The 12649-nt window shown below is 51.6% G+C and overlaps 1 protein-coding gene across 11 annotated transcripts in view; it reads right to left on the reverse strand.

Annotated features, from left to right (window-relative positions):
- The window catches only part of PTPN3 (protein tyrosine phosphatase non-receptor type 3), a 105003-nt gene that overhangs the window by 32431 nt on the left and 59923 nt on the right, over nt 1–12649 (reverse strand). For 8 of the 11 annotated variants that reach the window (XM_028521973.2, XM_028521982.2, XM_036022025.1 and 5 more), the window contains 4 exons: nt 11706–11840; nt 9435–9611; nt 262–448; nt 18–95 (listed from right to left, as the gene is read on the reverse strand). In XM_028521973.2, coding sequence (XP_028377774.1) covers nt 18–95; nt 262–448; nt 9435–9611; nt 11706–11840 — 577 coding nt within the window. The remainder of the gene's footprint in view (nt 1–17; nt 96–261; nt 449–9434; nt 9612–11705; nt 11841–12649) is intronic. The other 3 variants (XM_028521991.2, XM_036022028.1, XM_036022027.1) reach the window with 1 other exon arrangement.

Consider the following 12649-nt stretch of genomic DNA (forward strand, 5'->3'; position numbering starts at 1 on the left):
ATATACATACGGCATACCTTTAGATTAAATCCAAATTTTCCGTCTTCATCGGGCGTGATGCGGATCAAGACCAAGTAGCCATCGCCGTTATCATTCTGGAAAATGTTGGAGAGTGGTCAGTTACATAACTTCCCTCTCTAGTGGTTGATAAGAATACATTTTCGGTTAGTCATCACTACTTAAAGGAGGTGCCTCTGTGCCAGGAAGCTGGGGGGGTCACCGGGGCACTCAGGCGCCCAGCCAGGACCTGTGCTCACGCACCTTGTCACAGTAGTACTGGCTGGAGTCCTCGGTGGAGCCCCCTTTGGTCACCCTGTGGAAGTCCTCTAAGAACTGCTGATCCACGCCGTCCGGGGAGCAGGAGCCTGGAGCATTCGAAGACGGAGACACAGAACTGGACGACGTCCGGGTCGGGCAGCTTTGTGCTGGATTGTTCTCGGATATACTCCTTCATTGCAGGGGGAGGAGGAGATGTTTCAGTAACCGGATTAATATTTTATTGGAGCAAATGTTGCTGACTCTTGAGGCCTCACATCCCATGGTTGTCACAAACCCTTGGAACCTCAGCAGGGCTCCCAAGGTCACCCTCAGGGCTCTGGCACACTGAGGCCACAGGCTGCCCTGTCCCCATCTGGTCTAAACGTCACCACCGTTCGTTCTGGGGGAAAGGGGCAGAAGGAAGGGCAGGCCCAGGAGCTGCTGAGAACTCAGCTCCCTCCCAGCCACACCAGGAGGGTGGGGGTGGCAGGGAGACGTGCCAGCCACTCTGGAGGTCTGGCCGCTGAAGCTCACTCAGGGGCACGTCTCCACCCCTTGTGCACGCTGTTCCCTTCCGTCTCAACCCCGCTGACAGCTCTGCTTCACAGAGCTCTCTGCTACCCAGAGGAAATGGGACTGATGCTGCTTATCCAGGGCAATTTATATTAATCCTAGTGTGTGTTATTTGCCTGTGACATCCATTTATTGCTCGTGCTGAGAACGCATGTTTTATTTTTCTCTAATGCGGGTCCTTCTGTATCTCAGAGCTGCACTGTCCAATGTGGCAGCCACCAGTCCATTTATTTAAATTTAAAGATTGGAAAGTTCTTGAGCTGTATCCATCCATTTCAGAAACGAGCAATAGCCACGTGTGGCTAGTGGCACCTGTGTGGGACGGTCATAAAACATTTCCGTCACTGCAGGAAGTGTTGCTGGATGGCGCTATCTTAGAGAATTGTAGGCCATTGGAACGGAAGGGGCCTCTGTGGTCATCTGGTCGACCGCCCCTTTCATGGGTGAAGACACTGTCATTGAGAGACACCAGGTGACTTGGCCAAGGCCACAGCTTTTCCCTCACTTGACAGAAAGACAGAAGCCTGATGGACGTGAGCCCCCACACACCTCTTTCCTCTCCAGGCCACACCCAGTCTGCTCCTAAGGCGCCCCCCACATCCTTCCTAGCCCCCACCATGCAGTCTCTGACCTCACCGGGAGGAACCATCTCAGCCACCACAGCACCAGACATTCGACTTCTCTACATCACACCCTCCCCCCCCCCCCACAACGGGACCACCGCCAGAGCCACCGGCCTGGCAAAAGGTGCCTTAAGAGCCCCACAGAATGTGGGGCTTTCCTCATGTTCTACATGCCAGGTGAAGTGATGGGAGAGGTAAGGTGAAGACGTTCAGAGAAAGAGACAAAAGGAGCTGCCACCACCTCTTACGGAATCTTTATTTCAAGCCCTTATTCATGAATTTTTCATTAAGTTAGGGCTTCTCTGTTTCCTAGAAAGTTCAAATTAGCTTACTTTAAATGTAAAGTCTGCATCATATTCACACAGCATGAGTCACAACTGCCATTCACTTGAATATAAAGATTCAGTTACAGACCAGTGTAGGAATACAGACATATGCAGGAGAGTCTGGTCTTACGGTTTTCAAGTTGAGGGAAGGGTGTTGTGGATAGGAAGGCATTTCAAAGACAGGGTATTTTGGAATTGAAGCTGTATGCTAGTGGTAAGTTTTCAGACTAAAAATGAATGAGACTTTAATTCAAAATTTTAAAAGCAAAAAAAAAAAAAAAAATCCGCCAAGTAGTGCAACTTTGCTAAATTTTAATGTTTACAAGAGCACCACCTAGTGGCAGAATCAAAGCAAAGCCGGTTCAGAAAATGCTCTATGTCCAGTTGCAGGGTGGACCTAACGTTTCATACAAAGAAGTTGCAACTATCAACAGCATACACATTCAAAAGGTTGGAAGACTCTGGAGGGTGACGGTGATGGAAAGGGTGAAAAGCATGCAAACAAAAAAACAGAAGAGCAAGCTGACAAAGCAGAAGAGAACAAATTTCAATAAAATTCTAATGCATCTTATATTTATTATTTTTCTAAATTTTTTACATGTGAATTACATAATCCAAGGCTTTAAGGCATTTTCCTTTTCAGTATAGAATCCAATGATCTATCTAAAACAGCCCACAGAACTAATACGAATATATCCAAACACGTTATGTGCCCAGTACTATTTTCTAAGCAGGGTTGAGGGGTTACTCGTTGACAGTCACTTATTAAACATATGACAGTATTTTTTTGGCTGATCAACTGTGCACAGACGTTCCCTGTGGGCTGCAGGAATGTTCCGCTCAGAGCGGAGAACGGACAGACAGATGGTGAGGAGGACAGCGGATGACGAGATGCAGTGAGAAGGTGGCAGCTGGACACAGTGCGGTGCCAGGAGGGAAGCTGCCAAACCGAGTGGGCTTCCTCTCTCCTTGAGGCGGGACGAGGCGCTGATGGGGGAGAACCCAGTGGCTGAGGAGGGAGGGGTGAAGGGTGAGGGGCGCTGTGGGTGGACCCAGGGTCCCCGGGGTAAGCAGTAGGGGAGGGAAGAAAGACAGTGCCGTGACTGGGGAGGAGGAAGCAGACGCAAGAGGGCTGTCCCTGAGGCAGAGGGGGGGCGCTTGTCAGAGGAGGAGGCACACAGAAGGGGGACTGTCACGGCCGTCTAGGACCTAGGGCCCGTCCGGGATCCAGAGCAGCCAGGGTGGAAGTGGCCATTCCCTCCCCCAGCTCCCGGGGAATCAAGGTGCAGAGGCAGGCTGTCAGGCAGGCAAAACACCCCGGGAAACGTGCTTCGGAACTGTAAGTGTGACAGGTTTCAGAAACAAAAGCCATGACAGAATTCTGTTCTCTGAAGGAGAACAACGTTAAAGAGACTAAAAATGGCAGGACTGCCCACAAAAAAAAAAGTCCCGGGTGGTGCTTCCCTTACCCCTGCTGGGACAACCACAAGGACCTCTGCCCTTCAAACCTGTCCAAGGCAGCGCAGCTGTGCTCCCACGGGGGCTCCACAGCTCTAACGGGGCCATGCGACGGTGCAGGGGCCGTTTCCTGTCACCTTCCGCTCCGGAGACTCTGGCCTTCTGGAGGTGGGAGAGACCCCAGTCCTCTCTCCGTGTTCCTCTCCCAGCGCACTGATGCTCAAGGGGCACACAGCAAGCGCCCAGCGAAGACGCTGAGTGAAGGAAGAAAAGATGCCCTCCCAAGGTCCCTGGGGTGTGTGGAGTGACCCTCAGAGAGCACAACATTCACGGGGTGGCCTGGACACTCAGGTGGAAAGAGAAGGCAGTTCAACAGCTCTCGGCGCCGGTAAGATGAGGGCGCCTGAGAATGGGACTGGGTCTCGCCAAATGCATGCCTGCGGAGGGCCGGGGAGTCTGCGGTCCCCCCAGCTCTCCGGGGAGGCGGGTACTCCTGAGCCGTGGCCTAGACGGCAGCAGCGGTGGGGGACTGCAAGGCAGGGCACCAGCTCTCCCAGAATGCTACGTTTCTTCTGAACAAAACTGGAAAAAGGTCTCACGTGGATCCTCATGTAAGGCTCATTCAGTAGCAAAAAGAAGTGTCTGAAGTATGGGTTCTTAAGATACGGAGACATTCTTTCACACGGCACTCTCATCTCTGCGATAAATGCCAAGGGCTCAAGACCAAAACTTAACTCAAGAAGGCGCTGAAGTAGCTGCAGGAATAAGTGGTTCGAGATAATGTGGCTTTCTGAGCTCTGCACTTCCTCACTAATGGAATCCTGGGTCACACATCTGTCCTCTCGCTGCCCCTCGCTGCCCGCCTCAGATGTTAAATCACCTCGACGGCAAGAAAGCACTGGTTAAACTGCAGTCGATTCGTGCTTGAATTCTGGGATGAGAACTTCCCCGTTAGCCACTGGATATCTGTTCAGTGGTGGAGGGAGAGGTGAACAGGACACTCGCCCTCAAAGAGCCCGCTGTCTACCTTGCGGGAAGATGTAAAACGATGACGATGCCCCGCTGTGATGGCAGTGCTCTGATGTCGGGGGCTTGGTGGGGGCAGGAGAGGCCTCGCAGAGGAGGTGGAAAGACGACTGAGGAGGAGTTGGAACAGGCAGTAAGGAGGGAAGAAGGTATTTTAGGCAAAACACCAACATAAAAATAATTTGAAAAGCCAAAGCGGCAACGTATGCAGAGGCACGACACTTTGAAAAAGCACAGGAATGGTACTGAAGCAGGGAAGGGACACGCTTGGGTGTGGATTTTGGGAAGACCAGCCTGCTGTCCCCGACAAGGACTGTCCGGAAGGGGGAGAGGCCAAGACAGGGACAGGCGGACACTGCTGCGACAGGCCCTGCCGAGGTGATGGTGAGTAGACTAGGCAGCACAGTGGGGGTGTGGGAGGGTCTAGTTCAAGGGGTGTCGGGGGGAAGAACCAACATGGTGAGCAAGAGGGGAAGAAGAGGAGGCAAGGATGACCGCAATTTCCATGAGGTGGCGCCTGGGTAGTCCTGCGGGGCGGCCCTACTCACGAAGATGTGGGAGAAGCCACGGTGGGGGGGTACATGACGACGGGGAGGGGCTGAGCCTGGGCCACGCTGAGCTGGCGATATCCGTCGGGCATCTACAGGCGAGCGGCCCCAACCAAGCAGAGGGCAGGCACGGTGCAGGGAGGGGGATGCGGGACACTTAATGAAACGCCGTCGCCGGCTGGTCTCTGCGGGAGACACGTGGACGGCCCGAGACCCTGTCTGCCACTACGATGAAAGCTGGGTGCCACCCTCTAGTAAAAGCAGCCGGCACGCGGAGAGTGGTGACTGAGAGGGGGCAGGGTGGGGAGTGGCCGAAGGAACTGCAGCTGTTTGACTCAAGGGACCATGGGGGGCCAGGATTCTGTGAGGAGATCTTCCCAGCAACACACGGGCTGCAGCAGCACCTACCACACGGCCCTGCTCACAGGTGGCAGGTAACCGAAACGCAGCCAAGTCTTCTGTTTGGTTCCTCGGTGTGCAGACAGGCACCATGTGAGGCTACTCTACGACGCAGGCACCTGGCGTGGACATGGCGGGGGGCATCCCACTGTGCAAACCTGGGGGCTTGTTTGTGCTCCACCCAATGGCCTGTCCTGCTTCACGTAGCTGTCCGTGTCTCTGTCTGCCCTTCCACCCAGTCAGTCACTGAATGTCCGTTGAGCGGTGGAAGGAGAGGTGGACAGAAGAGGCGTCAGGGAGAACTGGAGGCTGCGATGCTCATGCTCGGTCGCAGGCAAGGAGGCAGCTTCCTTCCTGCACAGCTGGGGCAGCTGAGCTGTTCAGCAGCAGAACAGGCTGCCACCCTGCAGCAGAGCTGCCTGTCACTGGCAGAGAGGCCCGGTGACGGGGCCTAGGGGATTCCTACACGGCCGAGGGGCTGAAGAAGGGGATTCCCAAAGTCTCTTCCAATGCACAAAAATTGTTAAAAAAATGTTCTGCCTGCCATTGTAAAAACAAATTAAAATAAATTGTAACAGTGGTAAAATGCACATGTAAAACGTATCATCATAACCACTTGCAAGGGTAGTGGCATTAAGGGCATTTTCACTGCATGCACAAACGTGCCAGCTGCCCTGTGTCCCGTGGAGCAAGGCAGCTCTACAGAAGGAGACAAGCGAAGGGCCAAGGCACCACGTCAACATGAAGCCCGACTCCCTCTGAGGGAGCAGTGTCTCCCCTGGTGACCCGTCCAAACTACAGTGATAAAACAACAACAGAGTTCTCCACACACAGCCCTCGTCTGCCCGAGCACTTGTTTTCCTCCAGGTCTGCCCTGCCAAACCGTTTTTCCTTTAGGGCACCGCCCCTCCCACTCCTCTGGGCGGTGGGACTGGTTGGTCTGGGTGTTTCTGTCATGAAGGAATCTTCCTCCTCTGCAGATTTCAGCCTTTGCTCTTAAGCAAGGAAAGGAAGACAGAATGGTTGGGGGAAGCTTCCGAGTAATACGCACAGCCCATTGGGTGCAAAGCAAGCTGCCAAGGGTTCGTACCTATGACCCCAAACTTTGCTGTGCCACTATACACACGGGACAGACTGGCAGGTGGCTCATCCGCCCAGGTCCTGTTCACAGACCTGAGCCTCGCCGTTTTAGGTTGAGAGCTAATGCCTACCCACCCTTTTTCTCCCTTTCTCTTCCCTCTTCCAGCTTAAATGGGTACAGAACATTGCATTTGATTCTTCTTTCTAAAAGGAACCCTCGTCTCTGCCTGTGGTATTATTCATCGGATTTCTCTGACAGAATCCTTCTTTTTGCCTCTTAACACAAATCTGCTGTATAAAACATGTCAAGCGTTTCTTAAACATTTTGCAAATACTCACTGAACTAACCACACAGTTTTTTTCACCAAGTACAGATCAACCTTCCCTGCTGGCCTCGGGCAATGGAGAGCCCCCACCCCCAGGCCTTCAGGGAGGCCAGCTGCCTCAGCAAGAAGGGGTCCCCCACCTAAGTGAGGTGGGCGGTGCTGCAGTTTTTCAACCGTTCACCCCACTTGCAAAGCACAGCCACAAACATGTGAGATGCCTATTGTCAGTGTACCTGGCAAAGCCCTGCCGCGGAAGGCTGTCTTTGAATCACCACTGTTTGCTACTTTTAACATTGAGCTATAAAATAAGAAGTGCCCCGGGATGACATCTTGCAAGGTCTCATGGGGGAGTTTCAGAAAGAACTGAGGTGCAATGCAGAGGGCTGAGCAGGGCGAGACATGACTTAAACCCAACAGGGCTTAAGGAAGTGCATTTGAAATTTAACTTTAATGAACTTCAGTTCACACAGCCGTACGTGGCCAGTGAGTGGCTCCTATGGAACCGCGGTGGTCTAGGTGCTGCACAAGCCCGGGGCGTGATGGCAGGCCACAGCAGCACTGGGCTTCTCAGAGCCCCAGACAACCCCCCATGCTCTCTTCCCCTTCCACCGAAGTGACAGAGCCCCACGGGGCGTGGCGAAGGCGGAGGATGTGCTTTTGGCCCAGATGGCCCGGAGCCCCTGAGGCGAACACTTGTCTACCCTGTCTCCGTGCTCCTGAAGAGAGCTGCGAAGGCTGTCTGGAGTGTGCCGCCGGACTTAAAACAGCCCCTGTCGGCGCTGCACAGAATCCCCATCTCCTCCACTTCGCACCTTCTGTGATGACAGAAATATACTGCATCTCCGCCGTCCAACATGGTGAGCACTGCCTACGTGTGCACTTGAAATGAGGCTCATGCTACTGAGGAACTGAGTTTTTCATTTCACCTTAAATCATTGAAATCTAAATAGCCGAGTGTGGCTAGTGGCTATGGTGCCGGTCGGCGACGGTCCAGACGCTCTGCAATTCCATGATGAGGCTGCAAACCACAGCAGGCAGGTCTGACACGGGGCTGGGACTGGGCTTCCCAGAGCCCCTGGTCAGTTCCCTAAACCCTCTTCCTCCTTTGGGGAAGTGGCAGAACCCCACCCACTGTGGACTCTGACTGGTTCAAGTTATGCATCCCTGCACTTGAGCCTTGTATTACTGGATTTGCCAAGCCAGGGTCACACAAAGGAACACACACCCTCCCACCACAGGCCCCCCCAGGGACGCCATTGGAGCAAGCCATAGTGATCATTTCAACAGAAGCCAACATCCAAGCTCAGGTCACAAGGAAATAAGGACAAGAGGGATTATTTAACTAGATGTGTTAAGAACCCGGATAAGCTGGAAAGCGTGTTTGCCGTGGTCTGGGACAGCAGAGAGGCAGCAACCGCACGTACGCGGGTAGCAAGGTTTGCACTTCACCTGTGAGGCCTGTGGGTATAATCGGGTTGCATTTACTGCTTTCAGCCAGTAGCTAGACTAATAAAAATGTACAGATTAACTCAAGTGCCTCCTTACTAATCCTGTGCTGCCTGGAGGAAGCATTACGTTTATATTTTGGGCAAAGCATGGAACTTCACAGAATGGGTACCAACGACTACGGGTGACTGCCTAACAGTGGATCCCATCCTGCGTTAGCTTAAAATGTCACTTTATTTATTGGTAATCTGTATCTTTTCCACTTCCAAAGATGATTTGATAGCTTACTCTGGAATGGACAGATAGGGACGGTAGAACTATGAATTCATTAAAATGAAAAAAACTAAGGCTAAAATTACTAAGACAAGGAATGGCAGGGACTCTATCAGGAACCTGGGCTATGAGGGAAGCCAGTTCACTGAGCAGAATAGGTAGCTCTGAGCTCCCCGGTAATCAAGTCAGAAAGGGAACTGGTGCATTAGATACATCTTGCTGTATAATAATAGGACTCAAACCAATATTTTAGGAAAGACCTTTTTTCCTGGCCTTGAGAGGTGCTTGTAAATTAAAAAAAAAAAAAAGACAGTGGGGACATAAAACAATTTAACACAAACTGTCCTTGACAAAAATCTAACAAAAAATCAGACATGTTCTATGCATGTTTTTTGTTTACATAACTACTTATTAAAGACAAAATGAAAACAGAAATCCTAAGGGCAAACTGTGGTTCTGAGAAGGCTTTCTGTGGCTAGAAAAAGGCATATTTCTTTTTTAAAAATACTTATTTAGAGAGAGAAGAAGGGAGGGAGAAAGAGAGGGAGAGAAGCATCGACGTGAGAGAGAAACATTGACTGGCTGCCTCTCATATGAGCTCCCACTGGGGACCTGGCCTGCAACCCAGGCATGTGCCCTGACTGGGAATTGAACCCACGACCTTTCACTTTGTGGGACGACGCCCAGCCAACCAAGCCACGGCGGTCAGGGCAGCATATTTCCGTCGATGTGGAACCCTGCATCGGTAAGAGTTTGACGAGCCAGGGAAATGCCACTGTGGGTAACACGTCTGCACCCATGGAATACGGAGTGACTCAGACTGGGCTTTGTTCACGGACAGCAGGCTGTTCCCGACAGATGACATGTCCCGGGAGGGCAGGAGGTCTCGGGAAGTCCAGCCTTAGACCCCAGGCACCCATCCTGTCTGCTCACGGGGGAAGGTGAGGCTGATGCCTGTTCTCAGCCCAGCAGAAGCACCCAAGGGAGCCGGCTGCAGGCTCCAGCCCTGCACTCCTCTCACCCAGCCACCTGGGCCTGAGCAAATGCCTCGACAGCCAAAACAAGCAGGTCAAGAGAGAGAATAACACAATTACTTACTCTTGGTGTGGGCTTTGGTTCTGGGAAATCTCGGAATCGCTGTCCTTCGGGGAGAGGGAGCCCTTGTAGGTGTAGAACACATCCTCGGTTTCGGTGATGTACGTCATTTCGTTGGCGAGGTTATCTGCAGAGGAGTGCCGTGGCTTTCGGATTTCGTGCCGGAGCCGAGGGCTTCGCCTGGGTGGGGACAGGTGGAGCGAGAAGCGCTGAAAGCAAATTCCACTTGAAAGTTTTTATCAGACACCAGTGATCTAACTTTGTGCCCTGACCAGATGCCTGGGCTGATGCTGTTGGAAATTAAGAGCCAGTTAACCCGTGACTACCCTAGAATCCACCAAGCGTCACCCGGGTCCCCAAACTCTCAGCCCAGTGGTGCAGCCCCCAGACCAGTAGGCTCAGCTTTGTATAAACAGGCAGAGGACTGTGCTGCATGCCTTTTGGGAAGGCACTGAATGTTGATTTAAGGCGAGTCATTCTTCAAGGAGAAGTCAAGCTCTCAATGCATAAATAATAGGCCATCCTGGGGCCTGAGCAGATAATCTCTCTGATTCATTTCAACAGCATAAACAAGGGGGTTAGAAGTCAAGGTACAGTTCTGGCAAAACCCAAACCTTATTTCAATTACATCCCTTCATGCAAACGTCACTCAATCCAAGAAGAAAGGATTGCTTTGTAAAAATACATCCCTTACGTGATATGAGGAGGACGTAACAGCACCATCCTTTCCATCCGACAGCAGCAGTAGCTGTGTGACCTTAAGCAAGTCACATCACCTCTCTGGGCCTTAGGAGTACCTACCTCCCTGCTCCTGAGAAAGAATCAGGTGAGGCAATGTCCTCGGGATGGCCGGAGCAGCACCTGGGCATCGGCTCTTGCAGTGGGCGGCTCCAGGCTGCTGCGCTGAGTTCTACCTTCCCTCAGTCTTCCCACTTTCCCCCTCTTAGTGAGCCATTTCTCCCGAGGACTGTCAGGGCCTCCGCTACTCACAAACCCCTGGGCCTGGATGATCAATAACACTGTGTCCAAAGTAGAGCAGAGAGGCTCGTAAATCCTCAGGAGGGGACCTATAAATAGCAGCGAGAGCTCCCGGCCAAGGGTGTGGCAACATCAAACCCGCTGTCCTGGAAGCTGTCCTGGGCCTCTGCTGTCCCTGGCACGGCTGCCCAAGAAGAGACTGTTAGACAAATGAAGCTGCTACTTTGCAGCATAACGTTACCACTGTCTACATCTCCGAAACCAAGAAACACATCTTCTCAGCCGTGCTGTCACGGCCAACACTAAATGCCAGCGTCCTCCCCGCCCAGAGCACGTGGCCCCAGCGGAGGGTCCTCACCCAGAGGCCTGTGAGAACTTCCTTTAGTCCTAGCAAATCCCAGCTCTGCAGGTCACAGGTGCGCCCGTCTTTCATAAAACGGACAGGAAACCACACTCGAATTCCAGCGTGGAGCAGGGGCAATAGTTCCAGATTGGTTCCCCCTCCTGCAGCGGATGCCAGGCTGTTGTGGCAGCACATTCACAAAAATCGCCCGATGTCTTTGGGGGACCATTAGAATAAAACAACAACAATAATAATTCTACCTCATCCTAGGTCTACAGCTTACAAAAAGCACTTGTACGTTATTTCATTTGTGGTGATTTTTTTTATAATCCTTTCGCAGCTGGGGTGACTGAGACCAGAGAGGTAAAGAAACTTGTTCATTAACAGAAAAGCCCAAATCTGAGTCCAGATGTTTCAGCTACAAACCCAGAGCCCTTCCCCTTTGTCAAAGGGCCGCTTCCTTCCTCTTGGTCAAGTCCATCACCTTAAAAGCTGGTAGGCACCCTCCCCAGTGTACTTGCTATGTGTGTGGCTGAGGATCGCACGCCCTTACGTCGGTCACATCATGCACCTTTACCACGTTCCCCCCCAATTTACTCGGAGCGATGTTAACAGAAAAGATGAGATTAAACAAAATTGAATGTGCTCCTTGTTTCAGGACTTGTGAGGGCACGCGTGTGCTCACGTGCACTACCATTCCGAGAGGGGTGCGGCAGCGGGCTGCGGTCCTCAGGTTTACGCAGCCCCGACGTCCCAGCATTATACACAGAGGAAAATGTTTGGCTAAACTTGAGTGTTTCAGGGAAAACAGCTCAAGAGCCAAACCTACTGATGTAAACTCTGAGTGTAGACCATTTCTATTTTAGGAATTTATTGAGTTTCTTATTTTTGAAAGAGATAGAGTTTAGTTGGGGGAGGGGGCAGATAAAAAAAAAAAAAAAAGGAGGACATACCAGTTGGGAGTAATGGGAGGGGACCGAGAAGGCAGACTCTTGGTTTCTAAATGCTCCACTGATATGGATCTCCGCATGGCCGGGTTCCAGACCATCCCTCCAATCACCTTTTTGCAATACTGGTTATTTACAGACCTGAAAAACCAGACGCAGGTTCACTTTCTGCACCGCCACATTCAACAAGGAAGTAATAACAGCATAAACGGAACAGGCCGCACGCAGTCCCTCCCGGGCCTTCAGGACACCAGCCGAGGTCAGCAGGAGTGAAGGCGCATGGGTCCGAAGCAACTCTGGTCTGCTCTGGTTTTTCCTCACGTGACGTCTTCTCTTCCAGTGAAGGTGTCTTCTTGTTCTTGCTACTGCAAGCCACCAAGCTGCTTCCAGAATGTAAGTAAGTCTTACCAGATGAGAAGGAATTTCAGGATAACATAGAAAACCAGTTCAAGTGACTTCAAGGAACTCTCACTTGACTCATGCTGGCGTGAGTACAAACGTTGACCGTCTTTGCAGATGCTTCTCGTCAGCCTATCGGCACAGGCCGCCACGTCCACCCTGGGTAACTCGTTGAGAGGAGACCCGAGGACGTGCTTACTTAGACAGGAGAATTTCAGGTCTTGTCCTTTGTGCCACCCTGAAGGTTACTCTGGAGTTTTATTTGCACCAAGAATTTAAGTCTTAGCTAACTAGATCCCCTCAGAACGTGAATTACTTCAGAGGATGAAATTTGGAGCCAGTTTACAGAAAACTCAGTTCTGGAATTTCTGACTTTTAAACAATAGTTCAGTGTCTTATGAAAACATTCCACACATTTGCTGCAGTCTAAAATCAACAACAATAATAACAAGCAACAACAACCAAAAGGATACAAACAATGCAAAACACCCCCTAGAACATCAGTGTACTGATTTGCAGGAAGAAAGACTGTTGCCACCCTCATCCAAACG

The sequence above is a fragment of the Phyllostomus discolor genome, chromosome 3 (assembly GCF_004126475.2).
Source record: "Phyllostomus discolor isolate MPI-MPIP mPhyDis1 chromosome 3, mPhyDis1.pri.v3, whole genome shotgun sequence".
In the NCBI taxonomy this organism is placed as follows: domain Eukaryota; kingdom Metazoa; phylum Chordata; class Mammalia; order Chiroptera; family Phyllostomidae; genus Phyllostomus; species Phyllostomus discolor.